General features: G+C 45.6%; 1 protein-coding gene across 1 annotated transcript in view; it reads left to right on the top strand.

Annotated features, from left to right (window-relative positions):
• The first annotated feature begins 4621 nt into the window (after nt 1-4621).
• LOC106612398 (cell adhesion molecule DSCAML1) overlaps nt 4622-22724 on the top strand; it is a 148167-nt gene continuing 130064 nt past the window's right edge. Inside the window, 3 exon segments of the mRNA XM_045724385.2 lie at nt 4622-4906; nt 15962-16282; nt 22560-22706. Of these exon segments, the coding sequence (XP_045580341.2) occupies nt 4657-4906; nt 15962-16282; nt 22560-22706 (718 nt within the window). The 5' untranslated portion in view covers nt 4622-4656.

Below are 22724 nucleotides of genomic sequence, written 5' to 3'. Positions count from 1 at the left end.
CAAATCTATAATCGGCCTTGTGACCCCGTCTTCTTTGGCACGAGAAAGTAAGGCGAGTAAAGCCTTTTGTTTCTCTGCTCCGCTGGAACTACTGTCACCGCCTCCTTCACCAGAAATTCTACAATCTCTTTGTTTATAGCAATCTCTGCCCCTTGGGTGGCTCCGGTACAGGAGTGGAGGTGTGTCGCCAGTGGTCACCTGCCGGACAGTGATGAGGTCGGAATCATGAGGGGCCGAGTCTCAGTGAAGGGACGCCGCTCTTGCTAGAGGAATGTGCTTAGATAGCTCTCTTCCCTCCATCTTATTATTAAAGCACTCTGTGGCCTCCGCGACGGCGACTCCAGAGAGGTCACGATATATAGAATGGGTAGTGGCTCTGGGATGGGATTATGGGCTGATATTGGACTGGGTCATTGTGTTTTGTGAACCTGGCAGGAAGAAGAGGCTGTATCCATGTCCAGATGTGATGGGCACCGCCTATTCACCACTAGGTGTCACCAGATATCTCTGATCCATATCTCTAACTCGATCGTTATAGAGATGCATATCTTCAGTGCCCATCTTCCTGTCAATATTTTCTCTATCTTTATTAGAGACTATATAGTAGAATTCCCATATCTAAGACACATTTGAGAATTCTAATAGATATTTGGTGAAGTGTGTTTCTAGGATGTCATTCACTGCACTGGACTGGATCCATATTGGAGCCACAGAGATTGGCTTAAATGGCTGCCATATTGAATGTGGTTTGGACAGTACTTGAACATTGTGTTTTTGTCTGTGTGCTGTGGTTAGCCTCAGGGACTTTCCAGTGTGCTGCTAATCATTTGCATCAGTCGCCATCTCTTTTTCCTGTTTCCTTTTTCAATCTCATCATCTCTAACCCCCCCCCCCCCCCACACACACACCCCATCTCCCTTTCATCATTCCCTCTGTCTCATGCAGAGATTCTCTAATGTATAAACACAGAAAAACAAGGGAGGGGGAAGAGAGAGTGAAAGAGAAACGAAGAGAGATGAGCATCCGAAAGGACGAGGTGGCCCCCCCTTCCTCAATCTCCCCCCTCTTGTTATCCTCTCTGGCTCATTTGAATAAATTAACACCCCTGATGTCTGACGTCAGCAACCCCCCCACACACCAACACACCCCACACAGTTGGCTGTAGGGAGAGGTACCAGAAATATTCTGTGTTCTTGCATATACACACACACACACACACCGTGCTATGCGAACATACAACACTTTTGTATCTAAAAACACTTAGTTAAATGCATACACGCTGGTGCCTTCCTTGAATGTGCTGCGGCAGCCAGGCACAGTTGTGAGATTCATATTAGTCTAATGCAGATGAATCTAATCCAGCCCAGAACACACACGGCGAGGCGTTCTACTCACTGGAGCATGGAGAGATCTGTGGCAGGCAGACACACTGACTGGGGAGCTGGAGCCTGGCTAGAGCTGGGAGGTGGTAGAGATGTGGAAGTGCACTAGGCAGTCTTACTACTTGTCCACCATAGTCACCATTTTTGTTATTTTATCAGTGTGGATTCCATATGGACAGTCATGTTAATGAAAGTTGTCCCTCCACAACGTTTGATTATCCAGTGTCCATGTTGTTGCCTCCCCCCCCCCCCCCCCCCTCCCCCCGCTCCCTTGGGGTTCACCCCCATCCCAACCCTCAGGCCTAACTGACCCAGTGGACCGGTGATGTGGTGTGTTCCCCTCCACCTATCCCCCTGCGGTGACCTTGCCGACTCCATGGGGGCTGGGGCTGTGCATTATAACCAGATACATTAGCACTAATATGATCCTAGCATGTAGCCATGGTCCGAGGGGCCCTCTGATTGGCTGAGGATTAGCATTAACATTCACCCACCTGCCTCTTCACTCCCTTTCTCTCTCTCCCCCTTTCTTTCTTTTCTTTCTCTCTTTCTCCCCAACTCTGTCTCAGCTGCTCTCCCTTTCCTCGTTGTCCTTTTACTCTCTCCACCTCTTTCTCTCTTCCTCCCCCTCTCTTTTTCTCACTCAGCCTGTGTATCTCCAGGCAACAAACGAAGAGGGAGAAAGAGGTGATGCAGATTAATCATGAGTTGCGCCGTGGACGGCTTGACTCTTGTCCAAAGCGATATCCATTGCTGGCACGGGAGCTTGCCATTTTACTAGACTGTCACGTCTCGTGACGATCACTGCTTGAAGTACAGTATAACCTGCTTGTCAGAAAGGGTCAGATCAGAGTCAGACCTAAGGAGAGAGGATTGCAGCCTTTCTGTATGGTAACATACTGTCGCTTATATGTCACTCATTGCCCACAGCGGGTTGGCTCTTTCTGTGAATGGAGCTGGATTCTGTTATTGTGAAGTCTACGGCTACTGTGGGGAGATACAACTGCTTCTGGAAGTGAGTCAGGGACGTTTTAATAGGCCGGTTGAGAGGTGAGGGAAGGTTGAAGGAGACAAACAACACTCCGCTCTGCTAGTCAGATGATTTGAAGCCCAAACTGTACATTTCTCTTGGCTACATTTCTCCAAGCCACTCATGTATTTTATTTTGTAGTATTTACTTGGCCATGGACACTTAGTGTGTGTGTGTGTGTGTGTGTGTGTGTGTGAGTGTGAGTGTGTGTGTGTGTGTGTGTGTGCTCTCACTTGTCTGTACGTGGGAGTAGTTAGGTGGCGAACAGGGTCTCTCTCTCTCTCCACTTACATAACGGAGAGAGGATGCACAGTAGCTAGCTCGCTACCCTACTGGAGATGTTCTGTGAAAAGGAGAGACCACAGCTGCTGTACGCTCACATTTCGCTCATTCTACAACTATACCTTTCCTTATTTCTCCCACTTAGTCAGCCGTACGTTTAACTTGACTAAGAGTCTAGTTACTCTTCTGCGGCTGTTGTGGCGATGGCAACTGCAAAAGCTTTCCCCTCCATAACTGCAAATCCTTGTCTAAAATAGTGATGTTATGGGTGTCTCTGGGTCTGATCCGTGCTGACCCGAAGCCAAAGAACATTTTCAAGATGACACTTAGGCGACAATTCTCGTCTGATGATTTCTAGCCAGTTCTTTCAAATACAGTCACGAGGTGTGGTCCTGTGTTTTGGAGCTTGGTTTTTTGGTTTGTTCTGTACGTAGGACTCAGTACGTAGGGGAGGAGAGTGAGGGTTGACAGATGTCAGGATTCATTTGTTTTCGGTGACTGTGCCTCGTATACCCTATAATCAATAACATTACAGTTTGTGTAGCTATTCAATGATTACAGGTGAGATGTGGGGGGGGGGACTGACAGGACCAAGACAGAAGGTTGCAGTGGAACCACTGAGGTACAGCTGGGTTTCTCTTTAGATGTGCCTCCAAAGTGGCACCCTATTTCATTTATAGTGCACTTCTTTTGACCAGCGTCCATAACAGCGGCTCTGGTCAAAAGTAGTGCACTATATAGGGAATAGGGTGCCATTTTGGACAAATCCTATGTGATGTTGTTACTGGCTCTTGGGCTGTTGTCTTCAGGGGTAGTGGGGTTCAACGAAAAGCTGTGAAAACAAGTGGTTTGATGAACCATGTCAGAATATCGTCTAACTCGCCATGGTCCACTTCCCCTGACCTTTGCCCAGGGTGGGTTGACCCTAACGCTCTACTGACAACATCATGTTTGGTATCATGTTTTTTTGTGACAATGTCAAAAACGATTGAGTCTGACATTTTATTAGCTTGTAGTTTATAGTTTGTAGTAGTATATGAAGCTTCTACAGACTGTAGATTAAAAAAAATGGCCCACCAACAAAATGTAAATACTATAGCAAAAATCATCACTGGTTATGTAGTGCTCAAAGAATGACATTCCATGACTGCAACAATACTTCTATATAAAACTATACATCATCATCATACAAATTTACAAATTAAAATAATGCAATTTCACGTTTTATTTTGACAAAAACAGAGAGATAGATTCACTAATTTCATTATACCCTCATTTATAATACCTTAGTTAAAAACATTTTTTTTACTATGGTAATAAAACATGAACAGAATATATATTGTGTGTGTGTGTGTGTGTGTGTTTGTTTGGAGAGCGGGCGGCAGAAAAATGTTGCGCACAGTCTCTAAGGACGCGCTGAGCTGTGTGTGGCAACCGCATCTGTGCCAGAGGGACTGAGACAGAAATAGAGAGATCTTTGATCTTCATATTTATCTGACTAAACAAAATTGTCTCTCAATCCTGCATGTACTAGGCTACCCAAGCCACAATAACAAAAAAATAAGAGCACCTATAAAGTACACCGAACGTAAATGTATCTATACCATTGTGCCAAGCTAATACAGTCACTGAATGAGTGAGCTCCTTTGTGCGCGAAGTGAAGATGTTAGCGCGGCAAAAGTCCACAGGTGCGCGCGTCCATGGACCTTAACAAAGAAAGAGCTAACGGACCGAAGCTGATTCTCTCCAGTCACCTGTTATATGACACCTCAAGACACCATACACCTGACCCCCCATAAACAAACCCACCAACACCGCTGCAGACACGTACACAAACCACCCCCCATCCGCGCAAAGAGAACAGCTCCATATTCCGTGCGTGTGGTCCTCGTACAGTAGACGCACTGCCTCACTTCTCCATCACGGCGCATCATTACAATAGCGGGGGAGGGCCCCTCTCGGATGACGGTCCCGGCTATGGGAGGGTACGGAAGGCGGGACCAGATCAGTGTCCGTTCCTCGGAGCTTGCGAGTCTGGGACTAGGGCTGGAGAGATCGCCGGTGAGCATCGTCACCACTCCAGCACGGAGCCTCGCTTGGCCGAACGCTGCGCCGTGCACTCGTCGGGATTGCACAACATTCCTGAGAAATATACCTGCTATTTATGGCATGTGGCTGGTAACTTTATTCCTGCTGTATTCTTTACAAGAAGGTACGTGAAAGACATTCACACTATTGCGCTCCAATCCAGTGATGAAGTTGGGGCGCATATGGGCTATTTGTGTTTATTTGTGCTACAATAAATGAGGTTGGGTTGAAATGCGCTAATTTACAAAAGTCGTAACTTTAAATTCGTTCTTGTCAGTTAAAGTCAATGGCCTATCTTTACTTGGATAAAAAGCTTGATTTGGATGGGAATAATCGGTTTAACCACACTTAGAATGGAGGATGACCATTAGAATGACTTTCCAGCCACCGTCCCTTCTGTCAGGTGTCTTGATCAATCCAAGGACGCATTATGCTGCTGCATAAATACACGTTTACTTTATTTGAGAAGGAACATACATATTGGCAGTGTGGTCCATATTCCCCTAAACGCTGTATGTGGCAGTTAAGATGGGAGAGATAACATTTGCATGCATGAACATGTCGAGTTGTCATGAATATGGAGACACGACAATAAGAGAGGAAGCGATGCGGACGCAAAGACTGCGAGCTACAAGCTGCTACGAACTCCAACTGGGTCTCTGAGCTGTGGGATGTTTATCAGAAAAGTAGCGGGGCATTCAAGTGTACATTTGTTTGCTCTCTTTCCTCTGTCCCATAACAGATAGCAGAAGGTGTCACAGGCTTATGTGTCATTTGCTAATATGGCTTCTTTGGCGCACCAAATTAGTGCATGTCTGTTGAAGAGCGTGCCTTTTAGTGTGTGTGTGTGTGTGTGTGTGTGTGTGTGTGTGTGCGTGTGCGTGAGTGAGTGAGTGAGTGAGTGACTGTTCAAACACAATGAGGGCCAAAACATTTTATAAGAGATGTGTAAAGCGATGCTGAGGATTTTGAACGCTGGGATTATACGCAGTTGGGAATTTGCTTCATTTTCTAGAATGACACGGGTCAGCGCATGCAGTTATTATTATCGGTAGTCTAATTATGCATCCTCCATTTTCTATGGCCCCAGATTCTACATACTGATTGGGTTTGCATGGAAAAATACTGCAGATCGAGAGGAAGCTTGAATATGGTTTTTGATTGAACAATTGCTTCAGATTGAACGCTTGTCAACCATTTCAACAACTTGAACATAATCCAGTCGATCAAATTCAGTCATAACCCCAAGATAAAATAAATACATATACATAAATAATAAATAAATAAATAGGTAAATAATTTTCCAAAACGTAAATAGTCTTAGGACCACAAGCAGATAGGCCCTAACTCTATTCTGTTCACTCTGTGTTTTCATGAGTGGATGCCTTTTTCAGACATATGAAAGACATGGCCTATATCCTTGCAGGCCAACAGTCCGGGATGGTGTGGCGTGTGTGCGTGGTGCTGCTGCTGCTGTTGTGACGAGGGCATTTTGTGGTGTTTTTGTTGTGTTTAATTGGATTACAGGGTCTTTTTAGATTATGTACTGCACATTGTCTTGTCTCGTGACTGAACAAGACCAAGACGTGTGTGTGTGTGTGTGTGTGTGTGTGTGTGTGGTAAAAGGAGGGAGGGAGGGGTGAGGGTTGCAGCTAGGCAGTGGAGCGGAAAGAGTAGAGAGGGAAGAGATGTAGATAACGCAGTCGAAAACGAACTTCAATTTAGCATAGTTTTTTCCTTTATTCGTTCATTTTTGTCAGCAATCAATTTCATATTTACATACTATCTGATTTAATGTGTGTTTTAATTTTAAAGAGACGATTTGATCAGAGAAAAATGTTAGCCAATTATCTCACATGCATATGCATTAGGACTGCGTATTTTCCTGAGTCGGCCGCGCCTCCATAAAGGTTCTCACTTTTGTGGAACGGCACACAACATCCTGTGCTTAATTTGATGAATATCTCTTCCATACATCCTTGCATAATTTGATATTCTCAGAAATATACATTTTCGTTGTCGTTGGTTTCCAGTAGGCTAATTAGTCATTTGAGTGCAATATGAACAACCAGATGTCCCATAATTGATGCGTCTCGGCCATACCAGTACTCATCAACCAACCCCTGGTTTGAAACCGGGTGTGTGCGGGTGGGGGGGGGGGGGGGGGGCTCATTCTTCTTTGTCATGATCTGGTCTCGCTTGTCATTTTATGTAAATGTGATGAGACACAAAACAAATCAGCAGGGAAAGATGCTATCCGTGCCATCTATTCAGCCGAAACAGTCAGGCCTATTGGTGATGGCAATTATTGTACATATTTGTTGCAATGTATTAACGTAATAATGTTCATATCAATTTGTGATATTTAAAGCCTAATGTTTTATCATTATTATGGCTCCACAAATTCAAATCACCCAATATTCTGATCAAGACTACGGTTTGTAAAATAATGAGGGAGAGATACTAGAGTTATTTTATCAATTCATTGCTGATTCCGGTTTTATCCAGTTCAGCCTGACAGGCCTCCAATCCATAAAACGAATACTGAATGACTGTACAGTTTCAATTGATAGGAACGATAGAAACGATAGGATGAATGTAGGATATAAATAGATTAGTTGACACATCTAAACAGTTGGTTTTTACGCATGTATATTTCGTTTCCCTTACCTGACGGGAACATAACTATGACTCAATGACTGGTGGGGGGATGAGCAGTCGTCAAATAGGCAATGTGGTGTACGTGGTGGCAGCGATATTATCTTGCCTGAACCAGATTTTCTGAACATTTGCCTAAATTAAAATGTGAAACCAATACACCTATATTATTATTAATATTATTATTGTAAAAATAATAATAATAATTATTATCATTATAATTCGGCCTATCAGTGTTTATTAATTTGTGATGTGTAAGCATTTTGTTATGCACAATATATAATTGCATTCTTTAGGCTGCATTTTGAGGCAATTTATCATCTCTGTAATGTCCCCCTTACAGACCTCTTTCTCTCTACTTAGTCCCCTTACCGGATGAAATATGCAAAATTGGTTTCTCTTCTTGTTTTACCCAAATCAGCATCCCTTCCCAGCTGCGTAATTAGTAGGCTTCAGTTTGAACTGAAACTAAAGCCTGATTTGCAACCTATTTACAAAAGTAAATCAGTTCATTGACTAGAGGACTGCACTTCTCCCTCCTCTTTTGTTTTATGTTTGATGGGATAGCCGTTTGTTTCCATAATCTGGGCCAGATAGTTTTGACAACGGCGTGTTGCTCTCTGCTCTCCTCATAACGTATTTTGTCAACCGTTATGGCACTCGTCTGACTTACAACCAAGGCCTGGTCGGGCGGATACGGCAGTGTAATTTTGGAATCAAATGAAAGGCATACAAACTGAGAGGTGAGAGGGCAGAATGGGCTTGTAGTCATTTTCTTATGAGTCAGATTCAGAAATAGACTGCCTCGAATTCATGTACACCACTGCACTGCGTCTATGTGTTGCGTCTGCGTCCTGGTGAAAGGCTACTACATCGCCACGTGTGCCAGTACAGTATTCTTGCTTTCATTTAGTCTGACGCGATATTCAATTGAACATACACTTTTAAATTAAGTCTTTCACGTTGATTCCAATGATATCGACTCGACCTATCCTGTCCTCTCCTTAGCCACGAGTTATCCCGCAACAAGTTGCCTGCAACCCCACCCCTCTCTCTCTCTCTCTCTCTGAATATAATCGCGCGACCGACAGTCATAATATTCGATCTCTAAGTGTATACCATCTCTTCTCCTAAATAACACATTACCTATGAACTTGTCATTTGTCTCTGAGAGCCACGGCCACAATAATACCACCCTCTCGTGTTAACTCGCATCCCCTCGTCTCGCTCTGGCAAGCAACGACTGTTTTTACCGTGGAGTGTTTGTGCTGGTGACTTGGCCGGTGAACAGAAACGCCACGGAGGCTATTCCTCACCTACATGCATCATTTAGGCCTAGGGTAACTTGACCATATGGGGAGAACAGAGATATGACATAGATAACAAATGCCGCTTCACTCCTCTACCCTTCCAATGGGTAACTTACCAATGCCTTAAAAAAAATATGAACATATGAACACAAATGAACACCCTATAAAGTAAACAATGATTTGACCTTTTCACACGGATTGTCCAATTGAGTTTGATAACTCAACAGGTATTCTCTCACCTGTTGTTGAGTGGGGCATCTTTCTGTGGCCTCTGACTTAACAGTCATCTCCACTTTCACAAGATCTGTTGTACCAGGAGAGGAAAGGAGAGGGGGGGGGGGGGGGGGGGGGGGGGGGTTCATGGGTAGGGATAATCTGCTTTAAAGTGACATGCCAGCTCTTATTTTCCCTCCTTTGCTTCCCTCTTTTCTCTAGCTATCTTGCTTACTACTGCTCCCTATATCTCGGACTCAGTGAGAAGGAAGGATAGAGGATTAAATCACACCCCAAAAATATGACACTCACTTCACAACTGTGAAAATCTTTCATTTAAAGAGGGAGGTTGTGGCTCCTCAAACGCTGAATCGGATCCTAATATTCCACTGAATAATGTGTAGAAGGGGGTTGTTTGTGGTGTGTGCATGCGTGCGCACATGCATGCGTCCGGCAAGGTAATTTCAGTGTTATGCCAATGCATTATTCTTTTTCAGTGTCTTTGTATGCAAAATGGGTATCAAATAGCATTCACAATGATATAATTATAATTCTCTTCTTGCTTTCCCGTAATGGGTTGTAAACCATCACTACTACGTTATTGTGGTGTTGTAACTGAAAGCAATGACATTAGTGTTATGTTGCCTGAACATATTAAGTATTGTATTCTGTATGATTCATCAGACCCATAACAGGAACGCATTCTTGCCTCTGAGAATGTGTACGTGTATCACATAAGTGCATGTTATTGTGTGTGTGTGAGAGAGATTTATTGACCTGTATGCATGGGATGGTATGAATCTCAGAGGCGATTGTGTGTGTGTGTGTGTGTGTGTGTGTAGATGAGACAGAAAGAGCTGCATTATGCATAGCTGTTCACCATAGGCAATATCCCTGTCTCAGTGGCATACATATTCATACGCCATTTTCATACTGCCCGCAAAAGGGGGGAAAAAAGGAAATATGCAGATGTGTGTGTGGAGGGAGGAGAGGCTTGAGTCAAATGTGTCACAGCAACAGAACAAGAGCAGAAGACGGAGTGAAGAAGCTTCACCCAACAGGAGTGGTGTTTTAGGTAACTCACCCAAATCACAATGACCTTCTCCCGTTGTAATCAACGCATTCAGGCTTGAAGGAAAGGGAAAATATGCTTCCAAAATGGATGGGTGCGCCTAGCTCCCTCCCTCGCTCCTCTCCTCCTCTCCTCTGCTCCCTTCCTGCCCATGCCAGGGAAAAGGGCGGGCAGCCTGAGGGCATGGAAGAACTGAGAGTTACACGTTGGGTTAGACGTCTCAGAACAAAGAAAGGGAGAATTTGGGTTATTTCAGTCCTCTCTCCTCTCCTTATTTCCACCATTACTCCCTGTTGAATGGCGTAAAGACTGGCCCCTTGCTCAAATCCTCAGACCCCAAAGCCCCGCGTGGGATCCTTATGTCCCCTTTTAATCCAAATCCCAAATCTAGCCCTAGCCTCTAATCAAATCACATTTATTTATATAGCCCTTCTTACATCAGCTGATATATCAAAGTGCTGTACAGAAACCCAGCCTAAAACCTCAAACAGCAAGCAATGCAGGTGTAAAAGCACGGTGGCTAGGAAAAACTCCTTAGAAAGGCCAAAGCCTAGGAAGAAACCTAGAAAGGAACCAGGCTATGAAGGGTGGCCAGTCCTCTTCTGGCTGTGCCGGGTGGAGATTATAACAGAACATGGCCAAGATGTTCAAATGTGAACATAGTGAACAGGTCAGAGTTCCATAGCTGCAGGCAGAACAGTTGAAACTGGAGCAGCAGCATGGCCAGGTGGACTGGGGACAGCAAGGAGTCATCATGCCAGGTAGTCCTGAGACATGGTCCTAGGGCCCAGGTCCTCCGAGAGACAGAAAGAAAGAGAGAATTAGAGAGAGCATACTTAAATTCACACAGGACACTGGATAAGACAGGAGAAATACTCCAGATATAACAGACTGACCCTAGCCCCCCGGCACATAAACTACTGCAGCATAAATACTGGAGGCTGAGACAGGAGGGGTCAGGAGACACTGTGGCCCCATCCGATGATACCCCCAGACAGGGCCAAACAGGCAGGATATAACCCCACCCACTTTGCCAAAGCACATCCCTCACACCACTAGAGGGATATCTTCAACCACCAACTTACCATCCTGAGACAAGGCCGAGTATAGCCCACAAAGATCTCCGCCACGGCACAACCCAAGGGGGGGGGGGCAACCCAGACAGGAAGACCACGTCAGTGACTCAACCCACTCAAGTGACGCAACCCTCCTAGGGACGGCATGGAAGAGCACCAGTAAGCCAGTGACTCAACCCCTGTAATAGGGTTAGAGGCAGAGAATCCCAGTGGAGAGAGGGGAACCGGCCAGGCAGAGACAGCATGGGCACACTCCTGGGCCAGACTACACTCAATCATAGGACCTACTAAAGAGATGAGTCTTCAATAAAGACTTAAAGGTTGAGACTGAGTCTGCGTCTCTCACATGGGTAGGCAGACCATTCCATAAAAATGTAGCTCTATAGGAGAAAGCCCTGCCTCCAGCTGTTTGCTTAGAAAGCTCTACCACTGTCCCTAGTCATGTCTTGACGTCCTCCTGGTGAAGGCAACATTGTATCATCTCATGTAGCCCTCTGGAAGGTTTTAGTGGATTTTCTGCCATCTTGTTTACATTCATCCATCTCTCAGGGGCTTGATTTGGGACTGGGCTTCTATATCCACTTTTGGGTTGGGGTGGTTTTTTTTTCTTTCTTTGGTCTCTCTCTTCTTTCTAATGGTTGTGTTGACAGACCCTGTCAGTCTGTGGTGGGACGTCGTCCTGGCTCTCTCTCTCCCCCAGACCCCGACTGGCGGATTATATATATATGGCCATCTTTATTATGGGCCTTTCTGCTGCAGCCCACAATCTGTGCTGCATGATGGGAGTTCAGTCCACCACTGTACTGCCCTCTCTGTGTTGTACTGTACTCAAGTGACTGACCTGGATTCACCAATAGGACAGCTTCACAAGAGCCGCCTCATCCAAAGTCGCCTGTTTTCTTTCTTTTTAGTTCAATATGGGCCTCCGATTTGTTTTGATATCACTTCGCGGGCGCCATTTTTTATGACATCTCAGTAAGGGTTCGGTGTTGTTTATTTGTAGAATGTCTTTCATTTTTTAAAATAAGATTACAGGGATGCTCAATGATGATTCAATGATTCCTTTCTTAACAATTTTTCAAATATTTTTAATATTTTTCGCAAAAATACATGTTGCTTAGTGGTTAAGAGCTTTGAGCCAGTAACCAAACGCTCACTGGTTCGAATCCCCCAGCTGACTAGGTGAAAAATCTGTCAATGTGCCCATGAGCAAGGCACTTAACCTTAATTGCTCTGGATAAGAGTGTCTGCTAAATGACTCAAATGTAAATGTGAGACTGAAAAGCCAGTGTGGCCCTGTCCATGGTGCTGAAATGGTCTCTCTCTCAGAACATGAGCAGAGATTTGTGTTTTATATGGCATATGATACAGGATATATTGCACTCAACCTAAATTACACCTTTTAGACACAGAGGAACTGCTCCATTTTGGATAAGAGAGGGACCTCACATACACACACACATGCACTTATGTGCACACAAGCACGTGTACACACTCACACTGTCACCTCTCCTCACTCCCCTCATCACTGACCCCCCCCCCCCCAACACTAACGCACGTATGCACACACACACTCGTGCGCACGCACACGCACACAGTGACCCCCCTTAACCCTTCCCTGGCCCTGATCTAACCCAACCACACACACACACCAGAGGAGTGGGAAAGAGGCCCTCCACGGTGCTGCGATTACCAGGGCGGAGAGACTATGTGTGTGTGTTAAATGTGAAAGGAGATTATATGGATTTAACTCTCTGCGTCTGGAATACAAATTCAAATCACATAACATATCCTGCCATGTACTCGAGGACTTTAACAGGAGAGAGAGAGAGAGAGAGAGAGAGAGAGAGAGAGAGAGAGAGAGGGGAAGGGTGAGAGACAGGGTAAGATGGATTGAGAATGGTGGGGAGAGAAAAAGAGGGAGAGATAAAATGTATGGAGAGTGAGGAAGAGAGAGAAAAAAATACATTGACGCAGAGGAGAGGAGGAAGAGAAGTGGGAGAGGGATGAATGAATGGAGAGAGAGGGAGAGGGGAGAGACAGAGCTATCCTTACCTAGTGAGGGCTTTAGCACTATCTCAACCATTCAATACTCTGCCATCACTTGTATCATGTTCTTCATTCTGTTTTTGCTGTACCAGATATCAATTGGCGTATGTCTGTTAATATTTACACTATATATACAAAAGTATGTGGACACCTCTTCAAATTTGTGGATTCGGTTATTTTAGCCACACCCGTTGCTGACAGGTGTATAAAAATCAAGCACACAGCCATGCAATCTCCGTACACAAACATTGGCAGTAGAATGGCCTTACTGAAGAGCTCAGTGACTTTTAACGTGGCACTGTCATAGGATGCCACCTTTCCAACAAGTCAGTTTGTAAAATGTCTGCCCTGCTAGAGCTGCCCCAGTCAACTGTAAGTGCTGTTATTGTGAAGTGGAAACATCTAGGAGCAACAATGGCTCAGCCGTAAAGTGGTAGGTCACACAAGCTCACAGAATGGGAACGCCATGTGCAGAAGCGTGTAGCGTGTAAAAATTGTCTGTCCTCAGTTGCGATACTCACTACCGAGTTCCAAACTACCCCTGGAAGCAACGTCAGCACAAAAACTGGGTTTGGTGGGTTTGGCAGGAGAACGCTACCCGCCCCAATGCATAGTGCCAACTGTAAAGCTTGGTGGAGCAGGAATAATGGTCTGGGGCTGTATTTCATGGTTCGGGCTAGGCCCCTTAGTTCCTGTGAAGGGAAATCTTAACTTTACAGCATACAATACCATTCTAGACGATTCTGTGCTTCCAACTTTGTGGCAACAGTTTGGGGAAGGACCTTTCCTTTTTCAGCATGACAATGCCCCCGTGCACAAAGCGAGGTCCATACAGAAATATTTTGTTGAGATCGGTGAGGAAGAACTTGACTGGCCTGAATAGAACCCTGACCTCAACCCCATCGAACACCTTTGGGATGAATTGAAACGCTGACTGCGAAGTCAGTGCCCGACTTCGCTAATGCTCTTGTGGCTGAATGGAAGCAAGTCCTCGTAGCAATGTTCCAACATCTAGTGGAAAGCCTTCCTAGAAGAGTCAAGGCTGTTACTGCAGCAAAGGGGGGGACCAACTCCATATTAATGCCCATGATTTTGGAATGAGATGTTCGCCGTGCAGGTGTCCACATACTTATGGTATGATGCTGTACACTCAGCTCCATTCTAAGAGAACCACTCCCCAAATAAAATGAAACCCAACAACGTCCATATTGGTCCTCTGACTAACAATAAGACTCAGCGCGGTTGCGAGCATCCCAAAGCCTTGACCCTAATCCCCTGGCAGACACACAGTGGCACAGACAGTTGGCAGAGTGACCCCTGTTTCCTGTGCCAAGGTCACTGCTGGAGTGTGGGTCATGTAGTGTATATAGAAAGGCCCATAAAGAGACTTGACTTAACTGAAAATGAATGAAGCACTGAAATGAATCTGATCTGAAACATATGAATTATGACAAAATATGCATTTAAGTCCTTTCATTTTTCCCCCTCATAGCAGTTTTAATGATTTTCCTCATGCTAATTTGGTTCGACATCAATGCACATGGCTGGCTGTAGGTTATCTGCTGTGCTGCCGATCCCTCCTAAATCTACCTTGATGAGGTGTCTAGCCGCCACCTCCATTCACAGCCATTCGTCCCACGTCATTCAGAGTGAAACAGAGAGGGCTAATCCGGCCATTGTTGACACAAACCAGGGAAGAGGATTAATTATAGATCATTGATTCAGAAGAAATGATCTGGCTCTCATTCCTCCTGTCTCCTGTTGGCCCGGGGCCAAGCTGAGCTCAGCACAACCCCCCTACGCTAAAACGACGTCTAGCTGCCTCCCAGGAGACACTGATGGGGGGGGGAGGTATTAGGAACTCATCTCCCCTAAGACGACTTATGGGACAACGGCACTTCATTGAAGCAGCGTGTGAAAGTCATAGTGGTTGCAAAGAAGTCCTCCCTCCAGGGTTGCGGTTGGAGATATACCGAAGGCTTCTCAGTGACGATATCGTCTTGAGGTGGGTTTAACTGGCAGACTAGGTTTGTTCTAATGACCTCATGGATTCTTGTTTTTGTGGGCACGGTATACCAACATGGGGGGAGGTGGGGGGGTGGGGGGGGTCTGAGGGTGCATGACCCCTTTCCCCTCCAATCAGATGCAAGTCTAATGAGGGGTTCTCGTTAGGCATATCTTAGACTACAGATACAATGCTAGCGCATTGTTGAGGACGGATCTCTGCTGTTTTTGGCTGCCAGGTCGCTTGTTTCGATTAAGGTGGATGAGAGAGTAACATGTTACATGATCAAAGTCAATGCCCAGGTTGATTTAAGCTATTGTACAGACCAACTTACCAAACAAGTAGACCGTGTTCATTTGCTCTTAGCAGAGCTTCCGACTGTGGCCTGGCTTATCTCTTATCAAAACAGACTTACATGTAGCTGGAAATAAATAATGAATATATTACGTCAGGTCATTTGCCTAATGGGGAAAGAGTAATTGATTCTATTTTTGGGATCTGCTGTGCTGACCTGATGGAAATCTCTAGAAGATAACCCAGTTTGCAGATTGGCAGGTAGCTGCCCACACATTGGCTGTGTGTATATGTGTGTGGGAGGATATGGGTGTGTGTGTGTCTGTGTGTGTGTGTCCCAACCCCACCCTATCTCTTCTCCCCATCAGAGTGAGAATGTAGTCTAGATGTGGCTTTTCTTTGTGTGTGTGTGTGTGTGTGTGTGTGTGTGTGTGTGTGTGTGTGTGTGTGTGTGTGTGTGTGTGTGTATTATCCTGACCATGTCTCTCTCCCCCCATCACAGTGAACAGTGAGGATGTGGTCTCGACGCGGCTGTACTTTGTAAACGCCTCCCTGCAGCGGGTGACCTTCTCCAGCTCGGTCGGGGTGTCCCTGCCCTGCCCCGCGGGCGGCGCACCCCATGCCGTCCTGCGCTGGTACCTGGCCACCGGCGACGACATCTACGACGTGCCCCACATCCGCCACGTGCACGCCAACGGCACCCTCCAGCTCTACCCTTTCTCGCCCTCCGCCTTCAACAGCTACATCCATGACAACGACTACTTCTGCACCGCAGAGAACCAGGCCGGCAAGATCCGCAGCCCCAGCATCCACGTCAAAGCAGGTCAGACTCAGACTGAACACAGGCAGCCTTTTCTGGTGGGGCCTTAGACAGACGGACATAGGTTCTACAGGTGAAGCTGTGTCTCTAACTAAACAGTGGGCCAAACGGAAACACAGTGTCTTCACAAAGAATGAGAGGAGGCTAAGCATAAAGACAGGCTGCAAGGAAGAGGTTTAGAAACACAAAGAAAATGCATGTAGTGCCTCAAATACTTTCTCATGCGATTTGATGCTGATCATTCAGCATCGCCCCCCCCCCCCCCCCAAACACAGTGAAGACACACAAACAACAAAAACATCTGTAACAAACAGTAAACCAAACGACATCCATATTGGTCCTCTCACTAACAATAAGACTCGTGGGGGGGGGGGGGGGGGCGTCCCAAAGCCTTGACCCTGCGCCTTTAAAAATTCCCTGGCAGCCACACACACAGTGGCACAGACAGTTGGCAGAGTGACCTCTGTGCCCTGTACCAAGGTTACTGCTGGAGTGTGGGGCTGGCCAAACTGCAATGGGGGAGTTCACACACGTACACACACAAGCAGGCTTTGGGATGCTCACTCACACACACACCAGCCTGTGCCCTGCTTATGCCAGCAGGCCTCCTGTCTCCCAGTCTCACCATCTGTCCATGGACTGGAAAGTCCCCCAACTACACACACACACACACACACACACACACACACACACACACACACACACACACACACACACACACACACACACACACACACACACACACACACACACACACACACACACACACCATTTTTGTCAAGCTGGCTGTTCTGGGTAGCTGTGCCAGGTCTTTGTCGGGGTGTTTACTGTAGCTGGAAAGGGAATGAGATTAAACATGTGAGGGATTGAACAGAGTTAAACAGAGAGAAGAAATATTGTTGGTGTTTTAGTTCACGTTCAGCAACATATTCAATGAAAATCTGCATCTTCAAAATCGGAACGACCCCATTAAAAGATGTGGACGATATAAAACAGATCCAGTAGCGATTCAGTTGTTAACTGTCAGTTGGCCAATTGACGATGACTACAGACAACACCTACTCCACCATACCCATTATAGCATTTCTGTCCAGAGGACCCTTGTCCCATCAGCTGTACAGTGTCTTTCCAACCAGCATCTGTGTGGGGCGACCTTCCCTAAAAAATAATTACCTCAATTAATCAATTAAATGCTGAGTCTGTGAAAAACCACCATCCCCCACACCCAACTCTGCAGCCCCTCAACTCCAGCTCTCAGGACTCGCCTGTGTATTGCCCCACTACTGCCGCACACTTTTGCAGAACGCACACACACACACACACACACACACACACACACACACACACACACACACACACACAAATTCACATACACATTCTGCGGTTACCATGGGCGACAGGCAGGGCGTGAGAGGCAGGGTGTGGCGCATCCCGTCTCAGGTGGCGTCGGAGACCGACAGCTCACGGTGTGACACCCTCCCTCCTTTCATCTCTCCACCCCCCCTCTAATTCTCCCTCCCTCCCATGCATGCTGATTCCGTGCCAACAATAGCACTGGCACCTGGGTGGATCGCTGTACAATTATGAAAATCACTGCTTGTTTTCTTTCTCTCCCTCTGTTATCGTCAAAGTCCTGAGCCTCTATTTCTTGTTAAACCCATTCTCACACGTTTTCATCCTTGGCATTTGACGGACATTTTGTAAATCACCTGCCGGTGTTCTAATGACGTTGAAGATGTTTCCATTGGTTCTCATAGGATGCGTTCCCATTCATCTCTAGTTCTTGCCATCCTCCTCCCCTTCATTGTCAACATTTGTCCCTCATCTGCTTTCCATCCTATGCCCGTCCCCTCCGTTGTCCTCTCCTCACCCCATTAACAGTGAATAGACACACTGTGAATAACATGACAAAACATTGAAAAGCAGGCTTGGGCATCATATGTGCGTGACGGTTGACATTGATATGCGTCATTAACCAGGTTTTTCCCGTCCAACCTTTTTACGCGAAATCAAGTCCATGTCGGATCAACAACAAAAAATGTCATGACAGGTCTAATGGAAACGGCGAATGTCGATAGCAACTGTCGACAAAGCAAAATACGCTAGACAAGGTGGGATCGTTTTGTGTTGGTAAAATAAGTGACGCGAGAAATGGCAGTGGAAACGCTTTTATGTGCAAATGTTGATATAATAACAATCATATTGAAGTAAAGTTGGAGTCACGCAAAGACATTTTGTGTGGTTCTCACACTACGACTCGGGGAAAGTATGCAGTCGATTAGGCTACAGATGAAATAACTTATGATGAACGTAACGGATGTTTCAAGATCATTCGGCTGATGCTCCTTTCCAGTAAATATCAAGGGTCTTATTCTGTTGACATGATGATCGATGCTTGGCTGCCTTTTGACAAATTAGAATAATCTCGCTCTTTTGTCCATAATAATCTCATCATGTAGGCTATACCAGCACTGTATGTGCTAAAGCGCACATGCCAATACCAGATTGGGCACATTCATTATATAACTCAACATTTTTCTTGTGACAAAACCATCAGAGGAGTTGAAAATGCAATGGAAACCTATTTAAAAGTTTAGGACCCCTGTATGTATAAAAAAATATATACAAATAAAATATTAGAGAAAATATTGAATTTGGATTTTACTGCTGTAGCCCATAGAAATGCATTGAATAACATTGTTTTTTTCTCACAAAAGACAGTAAAAAAGAAATCATAAGGAATAAGGTTTTGAAGGGTCTGTCCTATTTCTAGGAGATAAGAAAGCTCAGGAAATATTGTTGTTTTTTGGACACAATGTATTTAACCCTTTTTTGTTGGCACAAAACTACCTCTATACTTCCATTCATTTGTATGGGTTACCTTCAGATGAGTCCCATGACACTTGTGGGGGTCATAGAGCAAAACGGAGCACACCATCCTGTCCTTGAGAGTCTCCCCTTTCCTTAGTGGGGTCATATTAGTAGCCCAAATGGTTCGGACGGTACAGATGTTTTCTCCTGGTCTGACAAACAGCTCTGCCACTTTCCACCGCAGATGCAGATGGCCGACATAGGTGGATGTGGTGGATTGAGAAGCAGCCCAAGCTTAAACTGACAGATCTTGACGGAGATTGTATTATTGTGTTAATTAGATTGACTGTTGAGGACTATTTCACTTTTTTTTTTCGGTACATGGAAATTTTTCCACAAAAAGTCATTTTTACATTTACATTACATTTTAGTCATTTAGCAGACGCTCTTATCCAGAGCGACTTACAGTAGTGAATGCATACATTTCATTTCATTTCATACATTTTTTTGTACTGGTCCCCCGTGGCAGTATGTCATCACGCAGACTTTTATCCGCAATTGGTCAATTTGACTGAACACATCTCTGGTGGAAAAATGTGCATATTTGATGCATATTTTAGAGTATTCGCATTAAAATCTGTCACCAATTGAACGGGAATCTAGCTATTGGCTGTGATGCTTTACTGAGTAGATATTGGACCTAGACTGAGTTTCTGACCTCGTCTCAAAACTCAGTCTGAATGAACTACAGCTGAGCGCTCCACTCTTGAGACCGAGTTTATCCTTCCACCTATCAGTGGCCACCAGGGGAGAGAGACAAGATAAATCAAGCCATTCCACTGTGACCGAAAAGAAAGGAGAAAAATAAAGTCAGTCAACAGAATTGGGAAGTAGTAGCCACTGCTGTAGAGCTGTCAATCATTTTGGAGTGCATTACAGGTAGACTCTGTCTGGTCCCAGTGCCTGTCTGCCTGCAGTTTGGAGCCTGTTCAAGTCCTGGTAATGAGGACTTCCTGCCTGTGTGCTCATTGAGATCACGTGATGATGGAGCGCCTCTCATTTGGTCTCTGGCTGCCTGCTCAGCGCTCCTCACACCTGTCAAATGCCTGTTGTCCTCTCCCACACACACGCGCGCACGCGCACACACCCAGCAGAGATGACTGGTGACTTTACTGGAGGACTTTTTATTCATTTTTGCCTGACAGTCCGAGTAACCGTCAATGTCTGGTAGTGTAGTAGTAGTGTAATCAACACTAGGCCTGTGGCTGTATCCTATGTCCTTCGCCTTTTGTCACACAGAGCTAGAGTTACACACACAGGGGAGGTCTAGAGTGAACTGGGGTCAGCTGTTCAGTGAGCTCACCTCAGCTCCCATTTTTCTACCAACACAAACACACAGAGTTTAGACTGAGGGCTGAGCACAGTGGACCTGGGAGAGCAGGTCCACTGCCGCCCTGTATGCTCCCGGCCATGGCCGCTTACCTTTTTATCTCTGGTTTTGTAGGTCTTCTGCCACAGAAAGAACCTGCTAGCAAGATGTTGTTTATTCCCATTCATTAACGTGTACAATACAGTACATCCCTTCAGTTTCCCGTTTATTTGATTATTTCCTTCTCTCTTTTTGCTACTCGCTTTATGAATAAGTAAATAGTGTATTTGGTTTCCCTGTAGTTAATTATTTAGGCAGCAGTGATACAGGCCTCTCCTCCCAGTGCGCGGAGAGCGCCAGGCCCGTGTTTTTGCCCGTTCCTAGGCAACCGGGGTGCATATAGTCAGGCATCAGTAACGTGCTAATGACGGTGCGCATGTGAGGGGAGTGCAATTCATGCATAAACACTGGACTACCATTTGCATGCACTTGCAAGGGCTTAATGAAACAAATGTGGCATATTCTGCACCTCTCGCCTCGAAACCGGAAACATGTGCAATATGACTGTGCTACCACAATTGTTAGCCTACCTCTGGTTTAAGCCTTTATCGGAAATGTAAGTGCGAAGAATCGGCGATGTTTGCTGTCAGTTGTTTTGGCTTTAAACTGTCTCATAGATGCTCAGTGCTCATAGGGCAATTTAGCTCTGCGTGATGAGATGCAGGTTCTATCAAGGAGTAAATAAATGATTGAACGTATTGGCTTGGCTGCGAAAGGGGCTGCTTAATCGATTATGCCCATTGACCCGGAGATGGTCTGCTGTGATAAGAAACGGGGGCATTTAAATGAGGAATTGGAATGAAGACCTGATTGGAATTATTTGGCCTTTCTTCGATTTGTTACAAATGAGGCTTCGCAATACATTAGGCCACTGAGTGCAGAGGCCAAATAGGCGTAGAGCTTGGCTACGGTTCCTCAAAGCGCATCTCGTGGTTACATTACGTTTGGGGTAGACCCACACCACAACGTTAAGGTTAACGACTTCACTATTCCGACAAGGACATTGGCTCTGGTTTCAGTGGGTGACACTGGCGGCTGGCATTAAACATTATTAATGACCAAGGAAATTCACCTCCAGGCTAGGCGTTAATTATATCGCTAGTGAACTTGGAGAGAGAGAGAGAGAGAGAGAGAGAGAGAGCACAGGCAGGCATGGTGTGTGTGTGTGTGTGTGTTGTCGACTTCACGTGGTTAAACCATTACTCCCCTGATTGGTATGAGAGAAGCCTCCTAGAATTAGCTGTGATTAGATTGCAGTGCCACAGAGTCCCCTCCCCACGTTGTTTTCCAGCTGATTTTGGTCTACATTTAATCGCGTTTGCATCGACATGTTTGAAATGACAAACGCCCATGCTTTTGTCTTCTGTTAGTCTAGCTAATACATTTTGATATTACACTGTTATTATGCTTGAAATACAATTTCATTTCAGTCATACCAGCTCTGCTATCGTCTTGTCATGTTGCTGTATAGGCCAATTTCAATCCAATACACACTGATACCCTTAGTGTTGCTATTTTGTCATTTGTCTATATATATCTGTGCGATGTCCAGGGTACTGTGCGTCAAGTGCAGAGGGCACCCCCTTTTCGCGACTGCCCGCACCCAGCCATTCGGCGCTGCCTTTTAGAATTGCATGGGTTTTTCTTTAAAAATGTAATCGCCATTCGCACCAGATCCTTCTCAATGCAACTGGGTGTCACTACTGTCTACAATCAGTTTCTCCTTTGCATTGCAGGATTAAAGCGAAAACAACATTGGCTTGATGTTGTTTAACAGTCCACCAACCAAATTTACTCTTAGCGTCTCTCAGTGAATTATAGTTTCAGGAACAATGTCAGGTCTTGTATATCAGAAAAAGAGGTCATTGCTTTCATTGGATTATCATCTAGGGTACAGGTTAGTCATCTCTTGCTCTTGGCTTGTGTTAGCTTTCCGAACGAACGCCTTGGCTTTAGCTTAGCTGACTAACACAGTTGGGTGCAGAATAGCCCCGGTTTGTTCCCCTCTAACCACCCTTCTCCTCTGTCTCTCCTCTCCAGTATTCAGGGAGCCCTATACGGTGCGGGTGGCAGACCAGCGGTCCATGCGGGGCAACGTGGCCGTGTTCAAGTGCCTCATCCCCTCGGCCGTGCAGGAGTACGTCAGCGTGGTGTCCTGGGAGAAAGACACCGTCTCCATGGTGCCAGGTAGGAGCATCTCAGGTT

The sequence above is a fragment of the Salmo salar genome, chromosome 09 (genome assembly GCF_965601325.2).
Source record: "Salmo salar chromosome 09, fSalSal1, whole genome shotgun sequence".
Taxonomy (NCBI): domain Eukaryota; kingdom Metazoa; phylum Chordata; class Actinopteri; order Salmoniformes; family Salmonidae; genus Salmo; species Salmo salar.
Note: the sequence above shows the minus strand (reverse complement) of the source record. Positions and strands in the feature narration are given on the sequence as shown.